The sequence below is a fragment of the Nomascus leucogenys genome, chromosome 14 (assembly GCF_006542625.1).
Source record: "Nomascus leucogenys isolate Asia chromosome 14, Asia_NLE_v1, whole genome shotgun sequence".
NCBI lineage: Eukaryota > Metazoa > Chordata > Mammalia > Primates > Hylobatidae > Nomascus > Nomascus leucogenys.
In genome coordinates, this window is record NC_044394.1 from 7685675 (window position 1) to 7713107 (window position 27433).

Here is a 27433-nt window from a genome sequence, read left to right on the forward strand (position 1 = left end):
CTGGGGTACATACACCCCACCCCGGGTACACCCCACCCCAACCTGGGGTATATACACCCCACTCCAACTCCAATCTGGGGTACATACATCCCACCCTGGCTCCAACCTAGGGGACATACACCCTACTCCAACTCCAACCTGGGTTATATACATCCCACCCTGGCTCCAAGCTGTGGTACATACACCCCATCCAGCTCCAACCTGGGGTACATACATTCCACCTGGCTCCACCCGGGAAGCACCTGGCTCCCTGAGGGCCGGGAGGTGACACACAGCTGAGGAGCACTCTGATTTATACAATCTCTCTCCTCCATGAGGTTCCCTGTCCTCATCTCACAGGTTTGGAAACGGGTCCATGGAGGGGTGTGATTTACCCAGTCATGCAGTGGGTCGGCATCAAGGAACCCAGTGTGCTTTCAGCTCCTACACAGTGACTTCTACCCATGTCCCCTGTCACAGGAGAGGGGCCTCTGCTAAAGATAAGGAGATAAGATTAGGAGGGCTTAGGCCATCAACTGGAGCTTGTGAAAGGGGTTGCCGAAGAGAAGTGGTTGTTTCAAGAGCAACTGTCAGGCTGGTAGCGTTGCTGTGGGAGGAGGAGGCTGTGGAGGGCACTGGGCAGGGTTTCAGTAGGGTGTGGGGGTGGGGGAGGAGAAAGGACACTTGGAACAGCCTCCCTGGGAGTCTGCAGCAGGCATGGGGTCCACACTGAGGAGGGAATGGACACGTCCTCCTGAAGAAGGGGCGAAGACACGCAGGCTGCTGGCCACAGTGGTAGTGACTCTGGAACTGCCCCAGGGACGAGCACGCGCTCTCCAGGCAGCTGGGATGAGGTCAGAGGCAAAGGATGAACCTGGCTCATCCAGGGCAGGGAACTGCAGGAGGAAGGCTTAGGTGCAGAGAGGATGGGCCCTGGCGGAAGGCTGACTGGGATGCATTCTGCACTTAAGGTGGACACGGAGGCTCACCCAAGGTCACGAAGCTAGTGACAGGGCTGGATTCAATCCAGGCCAATCAGGCGCTGGTGCAGCACACTGCCTCTAAAGAAGCTACTTCTCACCAAGCCCGATAGGAACTCATAACTGAAATCTACTTCTCAGAGTAAACCTACTACTGATTGGCACCTAAGAAACTCCAAGAGGATAAAGCCCATGGCGGGCGCTTACTTTTAGGCTCTGCAGCAGCTCACTGGGCTGGGTGTTTTACCTATGACGTCCCGCCATGTCCCCAGAATGGCCCCATGAGGGATTTCACTGCCAGGCCCTGCCTCAGTCACAGCCTCACACTCTCCCTGGCACCTTGGAGGGAGTGAGTAGGGCTAGGGGATAAGGAGAGGGGCCAAATCATTCATCACAGATCATTCGTTCACTCAACAAACACCTGCTAAGCATATACTAAATGCTGGGCTTTGAGCTGGGTATGGCGGGTGTGTATAACAGTAAGGCAGATTCAGTTTCTGCCCTGTTGCGGGAGGAGAGGCACCTTTCCAATCATCTGGCCCAAGTCTCATTCTAGGGATGTGAAAACAGGCCTGGAGAGGGAAAGCGGCTTGCCCAAGGCCATGCAGCCAAGCGGTGGTGACTGAGGTGCACCACTCCTGTCAGCCAACAAATATCCATTGAGCGACACCCATGTCCCAGGTGCTGCTCTGGGTCCTGGGAGAAGTGCATCAGTGGGCTTGGTAGTAGAGGGTAGGGACAGAGTGAAGGGTAGGCAGGAAGAATGTCCCCAGGCTGGCAGGGGGTGGGGTGGGGGGTTTCAGTCTCAAAACTCCCATGAAAACCAGAGGGAAGTTTCAGAACTCCACCCAAGAGGCTGGGTTTCTGGGGCCAAGAGCTGCCCTCCCCCACCCTAGAATGGGCTATAAAAGTCCCTTCCCAGCTACGTCCAGAGAAGAGCTGGAGGAGGTGAGAGGTCGGCTGGGGGTCCTCAAAGTGAGAGGGGAGCAGAGGACCCTCCCGTGCAGGCTGTGGATGTCACTCATCCCAGCTGGTGAAGCCTCACTGCAGAGATGTATCTGCTTCCAGCTCTGGCAGGGGTCCTGGCCACACTCATCCTTGTCCAGCCCTGTGAGGGCACTGACCCAGGTAATAGCCCCCTAGACAGGCGAGGAGGAGGGAAGGGAAGTGGAAGGGGAAGCACTTGGGTCTTGGAGGGGGTCTTGTGGCCTGCTGAACCCTGAGTCCCCATCTCTTTGAACAGCCTCCCCTGGGGCAGTGGAGACCTCCGTCCTGCGAGACTGCATAGCAGAGGCCAAGTTGCTGGTGGACGCTGCCTACAATTGGACCCAGAAGAGGTAGACTTGGGTCTGGGGGCTGCATGGGCCTAGGAGGATCAGTGAGGGGTGACGAGTGAGCCAAGTTCATCTCACTCATCACCCACCTCTGGACCCCATGAACCTCTCCTGTTGGTAGAGCCTCCCTTCCATCCGTCCTTCTGTCCGCTTGCCCTGTCCTGACTGTCCCCCAGGACTGGGTCTCTGCTGGGTGGGTCTGCACCCTCTCTCCAGCCCTCACTCCTCCTCTCCTGGGCAGCATCAAGCAGCGGCTTCGCAGCGGTTCAGCCAGCCCCATGGACCTCCTGTCCTACTTCAAACAACCGGTAGCGGCCACCAGGACAGTTGTTAGGGCCGCAGATTATATGCACGTGGCCTTGGGGCTGCTTGAAGAGAAGTTACAACCCCAGCGGTCCGGACCCTTCAATGTCACTGGTACTCTGATCCCCACTGAGCCCCCTGGGCCTGCCCTGGCCTGGAGTAGAAGGAATCCAGGAGAGGGAGGCAGGGTACACAGGCTTGGGGTGCTGGGAGGAGAGAGGGTAAAGGGATGGGAGGTACAGAGCAGGCCAGCTGAGGTCTGCCCACCTGCCTTCCCACAGATGTGCTAACAGAACCACAGCTGCTGCTGCTGTCCCAGGCCAGCGGCTGTGCTCTCCGGGACCAGGCCGAGCGCTGCAGTAATAAGTACCGCACCATCACTGGACGATGCAACAACAAGTGTGTGCGGGGCGGCGGGGGGCGGGGGCTGCCCCTGCCTGGGGGACCCCTCTCTTCCTGCACCCACCCTCTCCCTCCATGCTGAGCCATCTCCAGGCCCTGCTCCCTGCTAACCTATCCCACCCACGGCTGCAGGAGGAGACCCTTGCTAGGGGCCTCCAACCAGGCTCTGGCTCGCTGGCTGCCTGCCGAGTATGAGGATGGGCTATCGCTCCCCTTCGGCTGGACCCCCGGCAGGAGGCGCAATGGCTTCCTCCTCCCTCTTGTGAGTTGGGGCTGAGGGCCTGGGAGGTTGCTTGATCTCTTAAATGCGGGGAGTAAAACACAGCCCAGAGTCACCCAGGCAGGGCTTGAACCCAGGCCCTTCCACTGACCAGTGCAGTGACTTGTGGCAAATAACACAGCTTTCTCAGGCTTAGTTTCCTCATCTGTAAAATGGCCCTAAAACCTACCTTGTAGAGCCTATGTGAATATTGAAGTCCTTGGTATAAATAGCTATATAGGACATGCTCTATTCATGCTAACCATTACGGTGTTGTAGGGTTTTTTCTGAGAAAATTAGTGTCAAAGTCTTGCTAAATATAAACAGCTCTATACCTTAATCTGGCTTTATCTATTGATCTATTTCACATTTATCAACTTATCAGTTTTCTATTGATATATCGATATAGCAGTCTATCGTCTACCCATCTATCAACATCTATTAATTAATTTTCTTCTATCCACCCTTCCATCTGCTGACCCAGTACTCCCTACATGTGTTATCCATCACCTGGCAACCAGCCCATGCACCTGTGAATCAGTGCTATCATCTGGTTAGCTATTAGTCTATAAATTGATCTATCTATTTGATCTGCCTTCCCCTCTGGAAGAGCTGGTGAGGTCTGAGCCAGTCAACCTAGCCCCTCTCCTTCTCTTTACCACCGGAATCCTCAGGAGCCCAGCCAGAAACCATCCTTCTAGGAATGAGAGCAGGAGGTGGCTACGCCTCCAGGGACAAAAGGGGCATGGAGGGCAGAAGAGGAGAGGCTGTCAATTCCAGCAGGGGAGCTGCTGCTCCCTGAGTGCTGGGTTGGCTCTAATACCTTGTGGGGTCAGGGAGCCCATGTCCCGTGCTGACGTTATTTCCCCACCAGGTCCGGGCTGTCTCCAACCAGATTGTGCGGTTCCCTAGCGACAGACTGACCTCCGACCGTGGCCGGGCCCTCATGTTCATGCAGTGGGGCCAGTTCATTGACCATGACCTGGACTTCTCCCCGGAGTCCCCAGCCAGAGTGGCCTTCACTGCAGGCGTCGACTGTGAGAGGACCTGCGACCAGCTGCCCCCCTGCTTTCCCATCAAGGTACCCTCAGCCAATCCCCCACGTCTTTGTGTGGCCTCCCCCAAAGGCAAGGTGCTGGGGGTGGGGATCTGGAAGACTGGAGCACCATCCTTAAGGAACTGCCTGTGGAGCTGGGGTACAAGACAGAGACACAAGAAACACAGCTGAGCAGAGACCCTGCGCCGTGAGTGTTTGAGAGGTGGGGGTAGGGCAATCTGCCAGGAGGCTCAGGTCAGGCTTCATGGGGTGGGAAGCCCTTGAGACAGGCCTTGACCCATGGGTCTGAATCCAACAGGGAAAGCCTCTGGGCCCCTGCTTTTGGCAACCTAAGGGCCTCTTAGCTCTTGTCCTTCTCTCCTTCCCAGAGTAGTCCAAGGGCCCTGCAGCTCTTGCCAACTTCCTGGGCTTGGGCTGTGAGTAGGGTCCTAACCTTCAGGCTAGAAGGCCAGGACAGCGTGGGGCACTAGGGAAGAAAAGATAGAATCCAGGGAGCAGGGTCTCTGCTAGGAACATAGGGTTGACACACGTGCACACACACTCTCTCACACACACACGTGCACACACTCTCTCACACACACACGTGCACACATACTCTCTCACACACGTGCACACACACACTCACACACATGCACACACACACGTGCACACACACACTCTCTCCCTCTCACACATACACGTACACACACAGTCACCCTTAATAGGTGGGGCCACATTCATGAGGGATGACATGTGAGGGCCTCTGGATGGCCTCTCCCTGTTGCAACCTTATCTATTCCTCAATCCCTGGCTTAGGGGCACTTCCTCTGGGAAGCCCTCTCAGATCTTCCTATTACACTTTTAACATATGGCCTCCCCTCCCCTCTCCTCTCTCCTTCCTTCCTCTTTCTTTCTTCTTCTTTCTTTCTTTCTCTTTCTTTCTTTCTTTCTTTCTTTTTCTTTCTTTCTTTCTTTTTCTTTCTTCCTTCCTTCCTTCCTTCTTTCCTTTCTTTCTTTCTTTCTTTATTTCGTTTTCTTTCTTTCTTTCTTTCTTTCGTTTTCTTTCTTTCTTTCTCTTTCTTTTTCTTTCTTCTTCTTTATTATTATTATTATTATTATTATTATTATTATTATTATTGTTTTGAGACAGAATCTCACTCTGTTGTCCAGACTGGAGTACAGAGGGGCAATCTCAGCTCACTGCAACCTCTGCCTCCTGGGTTCAAGCAATTCTCATGCCTCAGCCTCCCGAGTAGCTGGGATTACAGGCATGGGCCACCATGCCTGGCTAATTTTTGTATTTTTAGTAGAGATGAGGTTTCACCATGTTGACAAGGCTGATCTCAAACTTCTGGCCTCATGTAATCCACCTGCCTCGGCCTCCCAAAGTGCTAGGATTACAGGCATGAGCCACCACACCCAGCCCACATATGGCTTTTCTATCAAGCACAGCAGATGCCACTTCAACCTAGTTTCTTAACTCTATGTGTGTGTGTCTTTTTCCACTGAACTGCCAGCTTCCTGCAAACTTTCCTGTGAATTTTAACCTTCATAGTCTCCAAAGCACCAAGCAAGAAAGGGGCTTCGAAAAGGTCTAAATTAAAGAAGCTCAGGCCTAAGAGTCAAGAGAACTAAGTTCTAATCCCACCCTTCCTGCTAACTGGTTGTCACTTCCCCTCTCTGAGGCGGTTTTCCTTGCTGTAAAATGAGGATCGAGATTGTTTCAAAAGCCTCATTCATTCCTAACCTTTTGAGACTGTATGAAACAAAATGCTAAGGACACTCAGACTGAAGAGGTGAGCAGCATGGGCCTGAGTGAGTCAAGGAGGGCTTCCTGGAGGAAGGGAGTTTTAAGCAAGGTTTTCAGGAGGTGGGAGATGAGGGAGAGGAGTGAGTCTGCTATTGAGGGGGCCCCATGTCACTGGCTCCTCTTCCATCTCAGATCCCACCCAATGACCCCCGCATCAAGAACCAGCGTGACTGCATCCCCTTCTTCCGCTCGGCACCCTCATGCCCCCAAAACAAGAACAGAGTCCGCAACCAGATCAACGCGCTCACCTCCTTTGTGGATGCCAGCATGGTGTATGGCAGCGAGGTCTCCCTCTCGCTGCGGCTCCGCAACCGGACCAACTACCTGGGGCTGCTGGCCATCAACCAGCGCTTCCAAGACAATGGCCGGGCCCTGCTGCCCTTCGACAACCTGCACGATGACCCCTGTCTCCTCACCAACCGCTCGGCGCGCATCCCCTGCTTCCTGGCAGGTCAGACTGGGAGGAAGGTGGTGTCTTCCCAGGAAACAGCCATCTCTGGGGTCCCAACTGGGAAGCCATGGTGGGATGTGGTGAAGGTACATGGTTTGGGACCTCAGTATTAGGCACACCATAAGCATAGATCTGTGCACAGTCATCATAGAATCAGAACGTTGGAGTCCTTTTGCAAGCTCCCTGTGTGTGGCCAGAGATAACTGCTTAACCATCTCCAGTGAGAAGGCTCTCACCGCCTATATGGCACCCCAGCTCAGCCACAGGCAGCTCTGACTGTTAGAAAGGTCTCCTTATTTTGATCAAATATTCACCTATTCCCCTTAATCATGCTTCTGGAACCTCAGAAAAGACACTGTCTCTTTTTCACACAGGAATACCTCAAAGTGGCTGTTAACTCCATCTCCATTTTTTTTTCTCTTCTCTGGGATAAATTTCTGTAGTTCCTCCCTGTCCCCAGCTGTTGCTAGACAGTTAATACCTTCTTCTGGAAGCATAATTTGAACTTTCCTCAGGGTCTTTTGTCCCGTGTACATGGTTACAATAATAATGGTAGTCATTTCTCATTAAGATATTTATTATTATTATTATTATTATTATTTTAAGATGGAGTCTCACTCTGTCTCCCAGGCTGGAGTGCAGTGGCATGATCTCAGCTCACTGCCACCTCCGCCTCCTGGGTTCAAGTGATTCCCCTGCCTCAATCTCCCAAATAGCTGGAATTACAGATGCCTGCCACCATGTCTGGCTAAGTTTTGTATTTTTAGTGGAGATAGAGTTTCACCATGTTGGCCAGGCTGGTCTCGAACTCCTGACCTCAGGTGATTCACCTGCCTTGGCCTCCCAAAGTGTTGGGATTACAGGCGTGAGCTACCATGCCCAACCTTATTAACCTTATTAAGATATTTAAATGTACCATCTCTAAACCTACCTTGCAACAGCCCTGAAGGGAGGGAATTATTATTGTTCTCATCTTACGATGAGAAACTGAGACTCAGGGAAGGTGAATCATGTGCCCAAGAGCACAGAGTTAGTTTCCAATGGCAGAGTCCACTTGAGAACACAGTCAGTGTAGTATCAAGGTCTCTGCCCAGTCCACTGTATTCCACTGTTTTCCTCACAGGGAGTCGGCCCCAACCCCTCTTTTGAAAGATTGTACATTTGTGTGTCCTGGAAAGAGCAGCGTGTGCCTTCGGGAGAGGTCAACTGAACTAAGATCTTGTGCAAAAGGGTTTAGTTAAAACCAAGCAAATGATGGAATTAACTTTCCTTCCCTTCCTGTAGTAGGTCTGTTCCTAAGAACAGTCTCTGCCCCACCCTCCCTCTCTTCCTCTTTCCCTCTGGCTCATGGGGGAGAGCAGTATTATACCAAGCCCAAAGGTGGGGAAATGTATACGAGCCCTTGGCAGAGAACATACAGGCAGATACAGCTCATGGGCAGGTGGGCTTGCAGTCCCAAAGTCAAGGTGCCCTTGCCCATAGCTGGTCCGGGCTATGGATCTGGTTGTGTTGTAGAGTAGAATCCTTAGGCAAAGATGCCCCTGCCTGAGACCAGCAGCTGCCCTGTGCTTTCCCACCTAACCCAAGCCTGCTAGGAACCCCTGGTCCTCCCGCTCCTGGCCTGTTGTGTTAGGGAGGAGGGTGGTGATGAGGAGCCTCAGCACAGCTGAAGAGATGGAGGTCCAGTGAGGGCCAGGAGTTTGGCCCACCCCATCTCTCCCATCCCCAGCCCTGGGTCTACCCTGGTAGAAAGACATTTTTCTGGGAAAGGCTGCAGTAAATCTGAGCTTGGGGTTTTCAAGGTGACACCCGATCAACGGAAACCCCCAAACTGGCAGCCATGCACACCCTCTTTATGCGAGAGCACAACCGGCTGGCCACCGAGCTGAGACACCTGAATCCCCGCTGGAATGGAGACAAACTGTACAATGAGGCTCGGAAGATCATGGGGGCCATGGTCCAGGTAAGGAGCTCTGCATCCCGGCATCCCCCAGATGACAAGCTTGGCATGAGGAGCAGTCCTTAACACATCCTTGCGGATGTGCCTAAAACCAGCTGGGTCTGGGCAACCGGCAGAGCACCTGGACCTGTCCTCTTGCCCTGATTCTGCCTCTAACTCCCTGTGTGACCCTGTCCGTGTCACTCACCCTCTCTGGGCTTTGTATCTCCACCCACCAATAGGAAATTAATGTTGTCACGTTTGACGTGATGACAATAAAGAATACGTCTGAGCCACCCTTTCAAGGGCAAGGGTGTGGGTGAGTGGCCTCTGGGGAATGTTCCTCCTGTCTTCCCTTCCAGATCATCACCTACCGAGACTTTCTGCCCCTGGTTCTGGGCGAGGCCCGGGCCAGGAGAACCTTGGGGCCCTACAGGGGGTACTGCTCCAATGTGGACCCACGGGTGGCCAATGTCTTCACCCTGGCCTTCCGCTTTGGCCACACAATGCTCCAGCCCTTCATGTTCCGCTTGGACAGTCAGTACCAGGCCTCCGCACCCAACTCGCACGTCCCACTTAGCTCTGCCTTCTTTGCCAGCTGGCGGATCGTGTATGAAGGTGACTAGGTTTTCCAGGGGGCAAATGGGGGTGAGGGTGGGGAGCATGCCCTCCCCTAGGTGGGCCAAGCTTACTGCCAGGAAGCCAGGCTGCTGCAGAGGCCACTGCTAACATTTCCCCAAGACAGTGGAAACGAGGCAGGTGTCAGCAAGACCCTCAGTCACGGGCCTCCCATCCTCTGTGGAATGAGAGGATTTTTTAAAGGGGTGGAGACTAATGTCAGATTGATGGGGAGCTCACTTTCCACTCCTTAAGAAGTGCCTCCCAGCTCCAGCTGCTTCATGTCTCTCCAGAACTCTGTTTCCTGACAAACGTTACTAACATACCCGACTGGCTTGTCCAGCTCTGGGCTAGCTTGGCATCATGTGATAACCCAAGTAGCTTCCCAGAGGCTGGTCCAATCTGTGCTGCTCACATTCCCTGCCACCAGGGGGCATCGACCCCATCCTCCGGGGCCTCATGGCCACCCCTGCCAAGCTGAACCGTCAGGATGCCATGTTAGTGGATGAGCTCCGGGACCGACTGTTTCGGCAAGTGAGGAGGATTGGGCTGGACCTGGCAGCTCTCAACATGCAACGAAGCCGGGACCACGGCCTTCCAGGTGAGGGGCTGTCCGCCTCTTCTCCCAGCTTTGCTCAGGCCAGGCTGCTCAAGGGGTTCTGGGAAGACCCTGGTACCTCCTTTCTGATTGGGACTGTCTACAGGATGTGCAGGAGTGCAGAGGCATGCAAGGCCAAGGTTGATGTCCCAAAGCACTCCTGGAACACCGCTTGCTGTCCTGCCATGGCTCCCCCATCCACTGTAGGGGCTCCAGCTTTAGGTTCACCACAGGACCAGAACTTAGGCCCAGGAGCTGAAAAAGGGAGGCTCGAACTTTCCAAGTAGAAAAAAAGCAATAGGCTTAAAAGGCAGGGAAGAACTGCTCCATTCCCAACACGCTGGCAAGTTCCAAGGAGGAAGGCTACAATTCCAGAGCTACAGAAACGCTCCTTGCTCTAAGTGGAGAAAGGCAAAGAGCCTTAGAGGCAGGGAATAGGTGGAATAAAACTAAGGCTGCAGTGGCTGTTTGGTGAGGGCACAAATGACTTTATCCCAGGAAAGAAGAAAATGTAGGCACTTTGTTAGTCACTTTCACGTATATTAATTTATTTTGTCCTCCCAATCACCTTGAGAAGCAAATGATTACAGCCATTTTATAGATGAGGAACTATGTTCAGAGACAGCTAGTAATTTGCCCAAGATCACATAAATAAGAAGTAGTAAAATCTGAATTTAAATTTACAATTTCTCCTTTCTTCCCCGTTCAACCCCAGTAGGGGAAGGCTTTGGCCACTGCCTTGCTCCTCTCTCCTTCCCACCTCCTACCTCCCTGTCTAGAAAGAACCTGAAGGCCCATCTGCCCATGTATGAAGCAGTGGTGGCACCTCCTACTGCCCACCCCACTTCACACAGCGCCTGGTAGAGCACAGCAGGCACTCCAGAAACCTGAGCTTCTTTCCTTTCTTAAACTTGGGCCCTCCTGGCAGCTAAGGAGCTGTGGGCGCCCCTGCTGGAGAGCTGAGATCGCTAGCCACCCAAGTTTCTATTAGGTTTTGAAGGGAAGGCAAGGGTTAAGGAAAGACATAAAGAGAGAGGGCGGCTCAACAGCCAATGCAGGTATTTATTTCCAGCATAAAACCTACAGAGGTGGGGGACCAGCTTATTGCCAGAGCCTGCCGCCGCCTACAGCTGGGGTACTGGGTATGGGTATGGGCAGGAGGGGTCTGGGCCGTATGGCTTGCTGCCCGGCAGGTTATTGATAAGATGTACCTATGATCAGGCCCTTTTCTCAGTGGGATGTGGTAAGATGTTCCTTGGACCTTTGCCCAGCAGGATATGATAGGGATGTTCCTTCAGTTGGGCCTTTGCCCATTAGGGTATGTTACGTCTTTCATGGCCCGACCTCCTGTGGAACGTTTCACTTTGACCAAGGTCTGGGAAATGGTGGGGGGCTTACAAAATGGTGCAGTTTGGACTAACATTCTTGCCTTCTACTTTGGTATAAAAGGAAGAGCTGGAGAGCTGAGGTCGCTAGCCACCCGAGTTTCCACATTGCAAGTTTCTGCTCCCTGCAATACCTGTGCCCTCCAGAAATATTATCCTGACACTAGCTCTTGCCATCTCCTCTAATCCCTTCCCAAGTGCAACATCAAACTGGGAACTGGACAACCTGGTTTGAGCTCCACTTAACAGTAAAGTGGCCCTGAAGCCTATGGTTGCTCAACTTTAGTAAACATACCAGATATAGTTAGCATGCCATAAAAGCACCTCACAAAGGTGCTGTGAGGATCCTGAGATATGATTCACCCAATAATGCTCAGTAATGGTACAATACTGTGTGGTTTTCATGTGTTCCGCTGGGGGATGGTGTCTGTGAGCTGTAGTTCAATGGATGACGTTGGGCTGGTGTTCCTTCGGGACATGGCAAAGCTATCTCCTACCTTGATTGTCACATCTTATGACGTGGCTTGGCCCTGTGTGGGATCCTGACGGCTGACAAATTGGTATGGCTGGTCTTTGGAAGTTTCTGAAAACTTTTTAAAAACTGCTTTATTGAGATATACCATAAAATTCACCCATATGAAATAGACAATTCAATGATTTTAGTGTATTTAGAGTTATGCAACCATCACCATGATCTAGTATCACACCATTTTCATCACTCCCCAAAGAAACCCTGTAAGAACAGTCAATCCCCATCCCCACCCCAGCCCCAATCACCTCTAATATACTTTGTGTCTCTATATTGGCCTATGCAGGACCTCTCATATCAACGGAATCATAGTGTGCCATCCTTTTCTGAGTAGATGAATTTTATCCATGCTCTCCATTTGTTGGCTTGTTCATTTATTTATTCATTCGCTCATTCATTCATTCTACAAACCTGGAGAATCTTTTATATTCTGGGTACTGTCTTACTTGTGTCTAATGAATGCAGTCGAGCCCAGTAATAGTATCACTAAGTGTCGGATTTGTGGTTATGAGTTTTGGGTTAAAACAGCTTTTCGGGTTAGGACACACTCCTCAGTCTGATGCACACTGAGCATGGTTGTCCACTCACATTTTCAATCAGAGGACAGAAACCTGGTCTTTGGAAGGTTTAGGGACTCTTCTGCCAGCAGGATCTTCTGGTTCTGCCCAATATTGACTGGCCACAGCTTCCCGCCAGAGGACTGGTGGAGAGAAACAGAAGCTCATGGGAGGTCAGCAAGACTGAAGCTGCTTCTCCCCGTTCCCCTGCAGGGTACAATGCTTGGAGGCGCTTCTGTGGGCTCTCCCAGCCCCGGAATTTGGCACAGCTTAGCCGGGTGCTGAAAAACCAGGACTTGGCAAGGAAGTTCCTGAATCTGTATGGAACACCTGATAACATTGACATCTGGATTGGGGCCATCGCTGAGCCTCTTTTGCCGGGGGCTCGAGTGGGGCCTCTTCTGGCTTGTCTGTTCGAGAACCAGTTCAGAAGAGCCCGAGACGGAGACAGGTAAGTGACCCTATCATAAAAGACATCAGCACCAGAGGCAGAGCAGAAAAACACTAGCATTTCAAGACTAAACAATGAAGAACACTGCTCTTTTTAGTATCATTTCTTCCAAGTTCACAGGATCTGAAATCAGGAGGCTCCTCTCTGGAAAGCTGGGTCAAAGGAAGAGAGACACTGACCCAGCCAAGGCCCATATTGCCTGAGCTGGAGTCATCTTAAACCCAGGAGGTTGCCTGGCAGCCTCACTGTTCTGGGTTGGTGGATCCCAGAAAACATGGGCAGAAAGGGCTAAATCTGGTTTCCCTCCAATACGTTTGTGATTTACGACCTGACTCCTTATTTGGAGTTGGTATTGCCTGAGTTCAAATCCAGCCCTGGCCACTTAAATTACTGTGCACTTAATACTGGGCAATTTATTTGGCCACTGAATTTGTTTCATTTCTGAAATTCCAATCTTGCAGGAATTTTGTGAGAACTGAATGGAATAATATATGTAAAGTACCTGGCACACAACAGGTGCTCATTATAAGGTAATTCCTCCCCAACCTTCACCCACATCTGTTGACTGCCTGGTAGGTTCTGGTGGCAGAAACGAGGTGTTTTCACCAAAAGACAGCGCAAGGCCCTGAGGAGAATTTCCTTGTCTCGAATTATATGTGACAATACTGGTATCACCATGGTTTCAAGGGACATCTTCAGAGCCAACATCTACCCCCGGGGCTTTGTGAGCTGCAGCCGTATCCCCAGGTTGAATCTGTCAGCCTGGCGAGGGACATGAGGCTTCTGCAGGTAAGGGGAGGCCACCTCCAGCACCCTGGGCTGGGTTAAGCCCACACATCCTTCCCTGGATGGATGGCTGGGTCCTCTTAGGTCTCTAAGCAGAGAAACAGAACTTGTCACTAGGTACTCTTTCTAAAGTGGCTTCCCAATGTGCTAGCTTCTGGGCTGACAGTCAATTCCAGGCCCTAGGACTTTGGGGGGAAATTAGGAGCATCCAACTATCCTCAGCTTGGTCACTAATACCTGAAAACAGCTCCATTTCTAAACGTCCGGTAAATTCCTCACTTATCCAGTTCTGTTACTTCCACAGGAGTCTATCCCAAGCCTCCAACTTTTGGAGACAAGGGGAAGGGGAGGACCATGAGGCTGCCTTGTCTCCCTGGAGCAACTGCAGGCTGCTGATGCTTCTGCTGGCTATAGCTCAGAGCTGGGTTCCCCAGCCGGGAGTGAGAGCTGGGGGCTCCTATCAGCAATGGACCTTCCCGCCTTGGGAGCCACTTAGGTATTAGGCTATGAATCAGCGCCACGTGCAAAGGCTTGGGAGCCAAGCCATGTGGTCTTGCACCCCAGGCAAGAAAAGTCAGCTGGAGGGTTTACAGCACTTTATACTGTTTCCCAGCCCTCCTTCCCCTCCTTGACCATGACTAAGAGACCACTCAGTCCTAGCCTCCAGACACCCCACAATACTCCTCTGAGCCTGGGGCTGGGCAGCATGCTCTGCTTCTACCAATAAAGCACTGATAAAGGCAGGGGCTGCTGTTTCTGTGTTGGGCTAGGGAGGACATGGCCTCGGTTCCATGCTTTGCTCCAGATGTTTAAGGGAAGTGCTGCTAACACGCAAGCTGGACAACCATCTAAGCCTCTCCTGGGGGCTGAATTAGAGAGCCCAAATAAACACTGTGGAGTAGGGAAAGGCAGAAAAGGGGAAGGGCAGACATGGTAGGGGCCCCGACATTAAGAACACCCTAGCCATACCAGCAACCTGAGCAGACAAACAGCCAACAGAACATCAGTCAAAATAAAAGGGGTTTATGTAACAAAACAAACAAACAAACAAACAAAAAAACACAGTAAAAGATACCACCCAGCTAGCAGAAAGGACTCGGCACTGCCTTCAGCCTTCACTTACTCAGAAATAACTCACATCTCAACCTCAGCAAGCCCCAAGCAGCAGAATGAGGCTTCCCTAGAAAGAGGCTGAGACTCACAGGCTGGGGATTTAAGACCCCTCTCATCGTCCACCTTCCTTCCTTCTTTGGTCTTGGAAGACGAAAAGCTCCATTTTTAAATGGTGGAGAACAGCAGATCCCTGCATCCCCCTGCTACTGTGAGACAAGCCAGAAAAGTGAGTCAAGGTCAGACTCACTATGGGGTCACCCCAAACAGCCTCAGATCAAAAAGACTGCCTTGCTGTGATGCCCATTTACAGTGGCTGCAAATATAAAGGGGGGGCCACACGGTCTCTGGCTTTATTTCCAGAGGGTAGGGAGAAGACTCTGCAGAAGGCTAGGCAGAGGGGCCAGCTGGGAATTTCCCAGCTCTTCTGGTTCTCAGCAGACCAACGTGGTCTCTAATCAGAAAGATGAAGAGGCAGGAGAGCACTGGCCTCAGATATCCCCCATCTTGTCCTCTGGCACTGTGGGCCAGGGCTGCCGTGAGCTAGGAGACCAGGGTTCCAGAGGGGCTCACTAGGTCCTGCGGGAGGCTTTCCCGGGCCTCCTGCATGCGGCGCCGGGCTCGACGGAAGGCCTCTGTAAGGAAAGGAGATATGGTATTTGGCTGCCATATGGTATTTCTCTCTGCACTGCAGAGAGAAACAGGCCCATGCTGACCTGGGGTGGCCAGCTTGGGGAGGGGACATACCTAGCACATTGTGAATGGAACTCTGCTGGCTGAACCCTTCCAGATGGTCCAACACACTCCGCATCCTTTTCCGAAGGGAGCTCGATTCCATGAAGGCCCTGCAGGGAGGTCAGCCACGTGGTTACAGTTGTTCTCCACCCCTCAGGGGTAAGGTACCCTGAGGCAGAGGGCCAGGTCACTCACCTGGACTGCTGCAGACAGTGCAAGCGGAAGGTGACAGTGCCTGTGGTCTCTGTGCGGAGTCCAAAGCGGCTCAGGCGTTCCCCCTGTGGCATGCCATTGGGACAGCATCAGGTTTCTGCTGTCTCTAGACACCCCCACACCATGCTGGCCTCGCCCCCATTCTTATTCCCATTCTTGGGAAGCGCAGTTCTGTTGGGGAAACCTTATTCCATCACCCAGACTCTATTACCTCAACGATAATACTGGGCTATTGGGCTCCCCCAACTAAACCAGGGAACACTCCAGCCTCATTTGAGAAGCAGCGGTCTTATATGCTTACTGTGAATCCTCCCCACATCTGATTACTGAGGCCTTCAGTGATGGGGGAAAGAGCCAGTTATTCTGATGGGAACCAGGGGAAATCTCTAACTATACTATTTTCCAGAGACCTCCTATGATAGCAGTGCAGATATTGGAACCTGGTTCAAAATGTGGTCATGACTTCCAGCTTAAGCCACAGGAAGGAAGGGGCTAATACTGAAGCAATGCACAACTAAGGGGTCTTGACCCAGATCCCACCTCCTACAGAACAGAAGGACAGGACCATAAGTTCTCAGCGTGAAGTCACTCCAAAGACAAGTCACCTTGAAGGATCCTGGTATCCGCACGTAGGAGAGGTCCTCCAGTTCCAGAGAACCGCCAATGAAAAACCTCCTCAGCTCAGCCACCGTGCCAAGCTCCACAGGTCTCCACGTGGAGATCGTCAGGGTGTGTGAGCCTGCGCAAGGGAAGAGAAGACTGGGGCCAGGTCCAGAAAGGGCATGTGGCCCCTCACTGACTCCCCGGCAATGACACAGGCCTAGACTCAGCTAAAACACCTGGTCTGGTGGTGACCTGGCCTCTGGCGAAGGTTATCATGGTTACCCATAGCACCTGTGTGGAATCAATCCGGGAGAAATTCAAATTTCCGCTCTGCCAGTTATTACCTGCATACCCAGGACAGGTTTCTTAACCTTTCTGAAGCTCATTCTCCTCACCTAGTAAAATGGAAATGATACCACCTGCACCTCACAGAGTGGCTGCGAGAATTAAGTGAGAAGTATGGCACAATGCCTGGCACACAGGAAAAGACAGATGCTTTTATTCCAAACTGAATGCTGATTCATTCAATACACATATGCTACGAGCCAATTTTGCCATACAGCTTCTCACCCTGAGTCCAATCAGAGGAGCACGAAGCACATGGAGAGACTGTCAGGAAGTCAGTGCCAAGGCCACATCATTGTCTCTAATGGAGGGGGGCAGAAAGTCCTCAGAGGAACAGGAACTCTTTCAATCCAAACACTTCCAATTCCCAATTATCCTCATCCCTCACCAGAAGCATTCGAGTGTTAGTCTTGTTCTTAGGGCCTAGGGCATGTGGGCCACAGAAGGGCAGAGACAAGTGGTTACCTGGAGTGGCAGGCAGCACCACAGCCCCATAGCCTTCCACACGGTACCTCTGCCAGAAGTCCAGCGAGAGGACCTCACAGTAGAGCACAGGCCACTCTGGGAGTGCATCTGGGAGCAATGAGAGAAGCGGCCAGGTCACAGGCAGCCTTCACCAAGAGACAGCACTGCTTGAGGGGAACCAAGGCCCAGGATCAACTGCTGAGCTACTCACCAGAAGATTCATCCTCCTGGAGGAAGAAGGCTTCAAACGTGAATGGGTAGGAGAAGTGAGCCACCTTGTCCTATAAAAAGGAGTGTCATAGGGTGGGCAAGGCCTCCCTTGGAATCTGTTCTCCTTGTGGCCAATGACAAGGTTATGTTCACAAGGGAAAAAGAAAAATGATCACCCAGGTGGGAAATAGGAGTCTGAGATGCAAAGGGACACCCAAATACAAGCTGCTGCCATGCTCAAAAAGACAGAGAGGATCTCTGGACCAGGTAGCCCTGCAGAACCCACACACAAGTCACCCAACTCTGGAATCCTCCCCAGGGCGCACAGCACTTGGCCTGATAAAACCTCAAATGCCATCCCAGGAGCAGATCTCATTCCCTTCCAGACACCCACTCTCATTCTCCATACCATTCCCAGGGACTTGGTGGCGCAGGTCTGTGTTACTCCTGAGAGCTGCTGGAATGCTGGGCTTGACCAGCCTGAAAGCCAAAGACCAAATATAGTAAGCTCACCTGGGAGGAAAGCAAGTCGTTCAGAAAAAGTTTCTTTTTTCATTTATTCACACAATCAATCATTCATTTACCATTTACTGAGTGCCTGCTATGTGCTAGCATATCTTAGGGGTATCTTGGTAACTAGATAGAAAAGATCCCCATCTCTCATGGAGCTGACATTCTGGGGGAAGCAGGGAGACAGACAAAAAACAAACCAACAAGAGACTATTGGGTAGTGATGAGTGCTATACTAAAAACAAAATGGGGAAGGGACTGAGCGATTGGGAGGCTCATTTAGACTGAGTGGTAAGAGAAGGTGTCTCAGAGGCGACACAGGCTGAGATCTAAACTCAGAAAGAACCAGCCATGCTAAGATATGGCAGAAAGGGTTTCAGACGAAGGAAACGGCCCTTAAAAGGCTCTAAGGTGGGAATGAACCTGGCTAGGAAGAATGACTGGAATGTTGTATGGAAGAGATAGGCAGGGGCCAGCTCACTCAGGGTATCAAGTTTACATTTTACTCTAAGTGGGAGGGGAAGCTGTTGGGGTTTTCAGCTCAAAAGGGACATAACTTGTTTACACTTTTTAAAGCTCAGCTTGGCTTTGGTGTCTGTGGCAAATGAAATGCAAATGGGAGCAAGGCGGGAAGCAGGGGGATAAGTCAGAAGTTGAATGCACTGGCCTAGACAAGAGATGGTGGTGGCTTGGTGTAGGGTGGTGGCTTGGTGTAGGGTGCTGGAGAGAACAAACAGGTTCACAACAGCTTTTGAAGACAGAACAGACAGGAACTGTTGACAGATTGGCTGGCTATAGGGAGCTAGGGAAAGTGAGGGATCAAGGATGTCCCCTAGGTTTTTGGCATCAACAACTCAGTAGATGACACTGCCATTCTGTTAGGATGGGGAAGACCAGGGAGGAGAGGTTTGAGGGAAGAGGAGGAATCAAAAGTTCTTTTTGGTCATGTTAGACAGAAATGACAAAGAGGTAACTGGATATGAGTCTGGAGTCCAGGGAAGAGGTTAAAGCTAGAGGCAGAAACCTGGGAGTCTGAGACGTATCGATGGTATTTAAGCCATAGGATGGATGAGGTCGCCCAGAAAGACTGCGGACAGAGAGTAACAGAAGGCCTTGGCTTAGCCGTGGGTACTCTCACAGTTGAAGATCAACAGAAGGGAAAGCATCACCCAAGGAGGCTGAGGGGCCACCAGCGAGACAGGAGAGAGAAGTGTGGAGCCAGAAGCCAGAGAAGTGTGTCATGCAGCACAGTGGGCTCTGGCAAATGCTTCAGGAAGGTCAAGTGAGGTGAAAGCAGGGAAGTCCCCACTGGGTTTGGTAAAGTGGATGTGATCTATGACCTTGAAAAGGACAGTAACAGTTTCAGCAGAGGAGTGGGAAAGGAAGCCTGACCAAATGCCTCTAGATCTGTCTGAATGGGTATAAAAGGAGAGACTTAAGAATATTACTTACGAGTAGTTGGCAATTCTACAAAGAAGTGGACATAGAGATTGTCATACTCATAGCCTTGGGCTGAAACTGCGAGAGAAAACAGGAAGCTATTTTAGCTTTTTCTCCTACTACCCTTAGCACCCAACCCAATCCTGAGGGGCCTACACACCCTGAGAGCAATTCTTTTGAGGGCCAGGAACCCTCTGTGTTTCCAGGAAAGACTCACCACTGAGTTTCCCAAGTACAGCAGACAAGGCCTCTACCAGAGTGGAGGAGACTATTCACAGCTCCATCTAGGCACGTGCCTAAGCATCAAGAGATCTATGCTAGCAAGACACTTACCTACCTCTCCATTTACAAAGAGCCGGAGGGCACCCGGGACAGTCTAAGGTGAAGAGAAGTGGGAAAGGATCAGCAGGCCTGGAGGGAATTGGCACTTCTCCTCCAGCCCCATCTACAAATCTGCAGACGACCTGACACTGGGGGTCAGGCCCTGGGTGTCACTACTGCACTTTCTCCCCACCCTGACACTCCTCCACAGATCTGTTTCCTTCATTCCTAAGATTCACAATGTAGGGGGAAAGTACATAATTTAAATGGCAGTGAGGACAATGCACTATGGGAAATTATTCAAGCAACAGCAACTGTCCTGTGGTATGCAATGGGAAGCCAGAATGCCCTGATCCCTTTAGATGGCTGAGGTCAAGAAACCAGGGAATTTTCTTTTTTAATTATTTGTGCATCTGTCTTATCTAACTTTTAAATACTGAGTATTTGTTGCTTATGCAATATGGAAATAGTGAAGGTTAATTTTTCAGAGAAAGAGAGAGAGACCAGGAAGTAATTCTATCCTTGTTTCCAAGTCTAGAGGTGGAACTCTTAGAATGAGAAAAGACAAAGAACAGCACAACAGAATAGCTGAACTAAACCACTTTTTTTTTTTTTCAGACAGGGCCTTGATCTGTTGTCCAGGCTGGAATGCAGTGGTGTGATCATAGCTCACTGCAAACTCAAACTTCTAGGCTCAAGCAATCCTGCTGCCTCAGCATCATGAGTAGCTGGGACTACAGGTATGTATCACCATGCCTTGCTAATTTTTTTTTATTTTTGTAGGGATGTGGTCTCACTATGCTGCCCAGGCTGGTCTCAAACTCCTGGCCTCAAGTGATCCTCCCACCTCAGCCTCACAAAGTGCTGGGATTATAGTCATGAGCCACCACATCGGGCCTATATTTTTTAAGAGCCAAAATATGTGACATACAGAAATGGCATCCCTGCCTCTCTATGGGGTATTTTGAAAAAATATCCACATGAAAGGTGAAGAAGACATTTTTCATCCTCGTATTTATTTTTTAAATTAATTATAAAGTCATACATAAATACATTACCACTGATAAAAATTCAAAACTACCTAAGTTTAGGGAATAAAAAGCAAAAATCCCTGATATATCCCTCTCACCACCCACTACCCACCTACCACATCTAATCCCACCCTCTCCAAACAAAGCCACCCACAGCATGTGCGTAGCCTTTCAGACCTTTTTCTCGGCATTAACAGTTCTCTATCAACATGCAATGTTGCAAAACACATAACAAGGACTATACGTGCTATTCTTTGACTTCCTTTTTACACCGTGGAGTATACCTTTGGGCCTTTAAGAGAGGTGCTGTAACTCATCCACAGTCAGAATGCTCCGGCTAAACACAGCTCACAGTGCTGCAGGAAGCCAAGCTACTCACCATCTCAAAATCAGTGCCTACGAGGCTGCTGAGATACTCCTTGTGCCGGCCATAAAGCTGAGGAAACAAACCAAACCAAAACTCAAGATGCAACCCAAGCTAGACCAAAGTTCAGTTCTGAACGGCAAGAAGAAAAGCAATAGTGGGAAGGGTCAGCAAGAGCTGGAGGCATAAGCACCTGACCCACCGCCATTTTACTGTGAAGCAGAGGCCCTGGAGTCAGCTGGTCTGGGGCGGAATCCTGACTCTCGCGCTTACAAGCTATGCCACCTTGGGCAGACTACTTAGCTCCTCAATCTCCGTTTCCCCACTTATAAGGTGGTAATAAGTGTTCACCTCAAAGGGCTGTTGTAAGGACTAAAGGAAACAAGGTATGTAAAGTACCTAGCACAGAACATGGTAAATGCTCAAATAAATGGTTATTGTTATTATTATAATATGATCAAAAACTTCTGTCTGATATGTCAGCAATGCTGCCTAAGTCAGAAGGGGCTATGAAGGGCAAGGCTTTTCCCGAGCAACTGCTGACATCAAGTTCAGAAATGGTCTCAGCTCCAGGCACCGAGGCTCATCCCTTCGATACTTGGAATGAACTCGCGCTTACATCCTTGAACACTCGCCGTTCCCGCTCCTCCTCCTCTGGCTGTGCGAGGGGAGAAACATTGTCGATCGTATATTTCCACAGCTCCTGCTTCTCCCCCTCCGTCTCAATCCTGTAAGGTCAAAACCACAGAAAGGAGCAACTCTAATAATGAGAGATGGGCCCTGGGATAGCTCCCAGCCCAGGGATGAGCGATCGGGACCATACACCTCACTGGAGTATATGATGATAAAAGTGGCTGTATTGACGACCAGGAGAGAGAAACAAAAGGGTAAAGCAGAGAAGGCACCAGACTAGACTCAGAAAGTATAGGTTCTGGGCCCATTTCTGGCTTGAAGTTACAGTCAAACTGTAAGGCACAACATTCCTGCCACCCAGTTCTCTCACCTGAAAAACGGACAGTTGGTCCAGATAATTTCTAATTTACATTTCTGTCATTTCCAAGATACAGAGATGAGGAACAGTCAGCCCACAGGAAAAGCCTGGCTGAGTTCACCCCACTCTGTTCTGGTCAGGTCCTACATTCAGCAGCACAGAGAATCACTGTCATTTAACTGTACCACTGAAGTGATCCCTTTCAAATTGGTGCAGTTGCACATTTTCTGAGAAAGGAGTCCCCGGTTTTCTAAGGCCCTATGACCTGGAACAGAATGCGAACCATTGCCTGGGAATGTAAAAGTTAGAACAGATGAAGGACTTTCTGACAGTCTAGTTGACTAGGGACAAAAAGTGCAACCAAGGGAAGGAATGCCAGTCTCCACTACCCCTTCCTTCCTCTCCTCACCGGAATGCCAGTCTCCACTACCCCTTCCTTCCTCTCCTCACCGGTAGGGTCCTTTGAGGCCTGTGAAGTCAGGCTTTACTGTGATCACACCATTGCTATCCACCTTCAGAGTACACAGGACATGTTCATACTTCTTATAGCCAAGCCTAGAAATCAGGAAAACACCAAGGTTGAGGTCAGTGGTCCTCCAGGGAAACAGGAAGAGATACTGAGCCCACTTCAGGGCAGAGAACAGAGGCTACAGGGAGAGCTGTCAAGGTAAAACTTTCTTCCAAGTACAACTAAGAAAAAAAGGAAGAAAAAGTCCCTCCCTCTCCTATAACCCAGGATGATAACAGAAAGGGGATAGCTGGTGAGAGGAGAAGAGGATGAGGATCTGAGCTGGCAGTGAGAAGCTTCACTCATAACTAAGAAAAAAAGGAAGAAAAGGTCCGTCCCTCCTTCCGCTATAACCCAGGATGGTAATAACAGGAAGGGGAGAGCTGGTGAGAGGACAAAAGGATGAGGCTCTAAGCTGGCGGTGAGAAGCGCCACTCACGTTTTACAGGGCCCCAGGTCCGCCATGATGTGCATTGTCTGAAGAGGGGTGTTAATGACATGGTTGTTCCTGACGAACTCTTCTGAGGGTTCCCAGGTGACGACGCGTGACTTGAGGATGCCGCCCTCCCTGGGAGACACCACAGAAAGGTCACTTCCCTGGCACACCCCAATGGAGCACCCCAGTGGAGAGCCACTTCAGAATGGGAAGTTAGAGCTGGTGGACACACTGTTTTGTTTTGTTTTTTAAGAGCCAAAATATTTGACAAACAGAAATGACATCCCTTCCCTCTCTCTGAGGCACTTTGGAAAAATGTCCACGTGGAGAGTGAGGAAGATATTTTATATTTTTATATTTATTTTTTAAATTAATTACAAAGTAATACTTGAATACTATATATAACCACTGATAAAAATGCAAAACTACCCAACTTTAGGAAATAAAAAGTAAAAGCTTGCCCCCCATCCCATGCCCGCACTCACATCCCTCGCCTGTCCTGCCGGCGCCGCCTAACATTTGCCATTCGCTCGACCAAGAATGAAGGCACCTCGCTGGCTGCAGTGGTCATTCTCTGACAGTGCTGGGAAAAGCAAGCAGCCCTGTGTAAGCCATCTGGTCAGGGCCACATGGGCCAAGTACCGGAAGGGAAGTATTCCTCCTGAAACCTCATCCAGGACCTGAATCCCGCAGGTTCCGCCACCTCACAATGATACACGCTAACAGAGGGAGCAGTGGCCAAACAACCCAAAGAAGATTTCTACCACATCGTGGTTTGCCTTCGGATTTTAAAAAGGAGTTATTTATGTTAATATTAAAATCAGCCTGCATTCTCTGAGCACAAACCAACAAAAAGTTGGGTTAGTTTGCTTGGTAGATGTTGAAGTTAACAAGGTGGTTAGAAAAATGCCAAATGGGATACAAGTATTTTGTGGGAAATCCTCACATGGTAACTGAGCACCAACTGCATTTTCATTTGCTTTTCCAAAACAGACAACCCAAATTTTATTTCATTTATATTATTTTTTTAAGAGACAGGGTCTCACCCAGGCTGCGGTGCAGTGGTGCTATCATAGTTCACTGCAACCTTGAACTCCTTGGCTCAAGTAATCCTCCCGCCTCAGCTTCCCAAGTAGCCAGGACTACAGGTACATGCCACCATTCCCAGCTAACGTTATCAATCCACAGCTCTAATAATGAAAGCACGTCAATCTTTCAAAAACATTTATTAATACCTGTTCCTTGCAGAGACCTACAGAGTCATAGACAAAAATAAAAAAATATAGGCTCTACCCTCGAGGAGCTTAAAATCTTACCGAGAAGACAGAAACAACTGAAATGCAGTGACTAAAGAAAATGTGAAACAAGGTTACAAGAGTATTTTTGTCATAGGCAAATTGAGGACATAAGCCATTTTCCATAGCTCTACTGAATTCCTCTTCAAACCCATATACTCAGAGTTGGGGCTGAATCCCCTGATGAATTTTATCTAGATTGTTCCAGACTCCACCACCTGTCTTTTTTCATGATGCATGGAGGAAGTCAAGCCCAGTGGTTACTTCTCCAAGTATGCACTCTGCAAGCATATAATAAGAGATACTGGCAGCTCCCCCAGGCCCTCAAGCAGGCAGAGAAGGGATCAACAGCCTTACCACCTGCAGACTATGCCCATTCTATTCCAGGCTGGCTGCCAGCAGCAGCAGCTCACAGCGGTTCCTAGACAGGCTACTTGTCTCCCCTTACTAGGCTCCTGACATAACACACAGAACTCAGTGAGGCAAAAAAGCTAGAGGAAGCAAAGATGGAAGCTACCAAAGATGGAAAGAACAATACCTCCTCCAAATTGGTGTATCTATCAGAGTCAGTGTAGGTAAAGATTCGTCGGTTCTTCTTGCCACCCGAATTCTCCAGCTTCAGGATCTCCTGACGGTACTGATAATCCAAAGGACTCTGACAGGCTGCTTCATTTTGGTACAGATCTACTTCAAACTGAGGTTACCATAAGGAAACAGAGATGTGTACATCATTATAATACATCAAACTTTTGCTTCTGTAACTGTTTAATCAAATCAGTTCTACAGAGCTGATGCTATCTGACACGTTTTCATAACCAACACTAAACTAATGAATGGTAGGGGAACCAAGAACATTAGAGCTAAAAGGAACCAGACTGATAGTCTAATCCAAGTCTGCTATTTTACAGATGGCATATAGCCCAGAGATGAAAAGTGCCTCACCCAGAATCATAAAACTGAGTAGTGGCAACCCCTATGTTACACTGCCCTTTAAACACAACAGGGGAAAGTATAAACTGTTACAACCTGTCTGGAAATCACTTTGGCAATATGTATCACCAGCCATGTGGAGGTAGACCAGATGGAATGGACAGAGAAGACAAGAGACACTGGCTCACCTGGCTAAAGAGCTTCTCTTGCCACCCAATCACAATCTCCTCCTCTTCGTCTTCCTCTGGGCGGTGTCCACCTCCAAAGACAACAGAGTGAATCAAATGCTTGAGCCAAACCAGCACCACTTCTTGCTCTGTGGTTGATTACAACCAAAGTCCCCATTCTTAAATTTGCCACAAAAACCAGCTGGAATTCAGCAATTTAGTAAGCACTCAACCTAGAGAAATGCTAGAGAGGCTGTATATGAGAGTTAGTATGAGTAGAAGCCAAGATTAGAACCCAAAAAGTCTTAATCATGACTCTAATTTGAATAAAAGAAAATACCCCCCAGTAATTTTTTTGGGGGGTGGGGGATGGAGTCTCACTCTGTCACCCAGGCTGGAGTGCAGTGGCACTGTTTCAGCTCACTGCAACCTCCTTTTCCTGGGTTCAAGCGATTCTCCTGCCTCAGCCTCCCAAGTAGCTGGGATTACAGGCACACACCACCAACCCAGCTAGTTTTTGTATTTTCAGTAGAGATGAGGTTTTGCCATGTTAGCCAGGCTGATCTTGAACTCCTGACCTCAGGTGATCCACCTGCCTTGGCCTCCCAAAGTGCTGGGATTACAGGCGTGGGCCATGGCGCTCAGCCTGCTCCAGGAAATATCTAATCTAACTGGATAAAAGAAACTGAAATTTAGATATAAGCTGAATAGCCAGCCCTTCCTCAGTCCCAACTGTCTGCGTTTGCTAGAAAATAACCCTGGCATTTTTATCTTTACTATTTCTGAAGCCATATATGTAGAATCACAAACACTGAAATTTAGGAGACCAAGTGTCAGGAGAGGACAGTGAAGGCAAATAAATGATTTTTTAACAGAACCAAATCTGGCTGAATGCAGTGACTCACGCCTGTAATCCCAAAATTTGGGGAGGCTAAGGTGGGAGGATCACTTGGGCCCAGGAATTTCAGACCAGCCTGGACAACATAGCAAGACCTTTTCTCTACTAAAACTTTAAAAAGATCAACCGAGTGTGATGGTATAGGCTGTAGTCCCAGCTAGTTGGGAGGCTGAGGCAGGAGGATGGCTTGAGCCTGGGAAACCACAGTTTACAGTGAGCTATGATCATACCACTGCACTCCAGCCTGAGCAACAGAATGAGATTCTGTCTCAAAACAAAACAAAAACAAAAACAAAGAAAACAAATCTAATCTAATACACTCTTGGCTGGCTGAGTATGCCTTTTTCAGAGACATGTTTCACAACCTGCGAGCCCACACTCTTGCCCAGGAACAGCTCTGAACAGAAAGAGAAACAATAAAAGCAGACAGACTGCTGACAATAACCACTCTGTCCTCTCCTCCTCATTCTTTTGGTTTCCCAGATAAGGAAAACCACAAGAACACAGTTGATCTTCATATGCACATCATATGCATATTTTTCAAGCAGTCCCCAGTTTAAAAATTGTTTTTAAAAGTGTTTATATGTGTGTTTAGAGTTTGGGGCACGTTTTCTCTTTTAAAAATGCCACGAATAGAATGTAGGTTTCCGGGCAAATCTGTAACACATCAGAAGTACAGTATTTGTTATCTCACTACATTTGGCCACAATTCTGATTAGTATCAGAATTAGTATTAGATGGCACATCACCACCATAACACCCACTGGCAGTTGGCTGAGGCCTAAAAGTGGCCAAGTCTATGAGGTTCTTCCCGAGCTCGGCAGCAGGCTGATAATGAAGAAAGTTGCTTGATGTGATTCTTTGCAGGTGGACTCTGTCAAGAAAAGCCCAAAATATTCGTTACCAGACATGCAACCGGGAGATGAACACAAAGCAAGGATGGGGGAAACAGAACAGAGGAGGTAGGGTTGCCAAGGTGTGCTGGGTGCAGACAACGGAGAGGGGGTGGGTGGGTGCGCGGTCCTATAGGGAAGAGTGAGGGTGAGAGGGTGTACTGGGGACACAGGGCTCTGAGAAACTGGGAGCAACAAGGACATGAATGGACTTGGGTGGGCCTGTAAGGGGTTCTTGGAGGCTGTGAGTGGATGGGGGGTACGGATAGTGAAAGAAGTGGGGAGCCCGGAGAAGAAGCGGTCGGGATTGTAAGAAGTGGGGACTTCAGAACACCGAGTTCAGGTTGGAATGATCTAAGGATATAAAAACATGGGGCCTCGGGGCTGGGGCGGTGCGACTACCGGAGGCGCAAGTTGCGCACGGGGTCCCGGGAGCGATACACTGCCTCCCCGGTGTCAGTGCTCCAGACGGTCTCCGCCATGACAGCTGCGACGCGGCGCGACTGCGCCGGAAAGCGCGCCGCTCCGTTTTCCTGGCAACGGAGACGCTG

At 49.9% G+C, this 27433-nt stretch overlaps 2 protein-coding genes across 7 annotated transcripts; one reads left to right on the forward strand and one right to left on the reverse strand.

Moving 5' to 3' along the window:
- The first annotated feature begins 1892 nt into the window (after positions 1 to 1892).
- EPX (eosinophil peroxidase) lies at positions 1893 to 14160 on the forward strand. 2 transcript variants are annotated; one of them, XM_030827147.1, is made up of 13 exons: positions 1893 to 2087; positions 2203 to 2296; positions 2535 to 2710; positions 2878 to 2995; positions 3131 to 3260; positions 4132 to 4338; positions 6236 to 6554; positions 8357 to 8517; positions 8856 to 9111; positions 9542 to 9712; positions 12394 to 12631; positions 13208 to 13420; positions 13722 to 14160. In XM_030827147.1, the coding sequence occupies exons 1-12, from the start codon at positions 2012 to 2014 to the stop codon at positions 13407 to 13409; spliced, it is 2148 nt and encodes a 715-aa protein (XP_030683007.1). In that variant the 5' UTR covers positions 1893 to 2011; the 3' UTR covers positions 13410 to 13420; positions 13722 to 14160. The 2 variants fall into 2 exon arrangements, with proteins under 2 accessions (XP_030683007.1, XP_030683008.1); XM_030827148.1 differs by having other exon boundaries at positions 2006 to 2087; positions 13208 to 14160.
- On the reverse strand, positions 10237 to 27433 carry MKS1 (MKS transition zone complex subunit 1). Of its 5 annotated transcripts, XM_030827150.1 has the most exons (19): positions 27285 to 27433; positions 26754 to 26863; positions 25113 to 25183; positions 24533 to 24688; positions 23185 to 23282; positions 22703 to 22831; positions 22206 to 22310; positions 21384 to 21492; positions 20780 to 20836; positions 19382 to 19424; positions 19061 to 19126; positions 17508 to 17578; positions 17100 to 17169; positions 16889 to 16996; positions 16081 to 16214; positions 15458 to 15540; positions 15275 to 15372; positions 15101 to 15162; positions 10237 to 12323 (listed from the first exon to the last, which is right to left on the reverse strand). In XM_030827150.1, the coding sequence occupies exons 1-19, from the start codon at positions 27362 to 27364 to the stop codon at positions 12216 to 12218; spliced, it is 1758 nt and encodes a 585-aa protein (XP_030683010.1). In that variant the 5' UTR covers positions 27365 to 27433; the 3' UTR covers positions 10237 to 12215. The 5 variants fall into 5 exon arrangements, 4 of the variants coding, with proteins under 4 accessions (XP_030683010.1, XP_030683011.1, XP_030683012.1 ...); XM_030827151.1 differs by lacking the exon at positions 10237 to 12323 and having other exon boundaries at positions 14420 to 15162; XM_030827152.1 differs by lacking the exons at positions 10237 to 12323; positions 15458 to 15540 and having other exon boundaries at positions 14421 to 15162.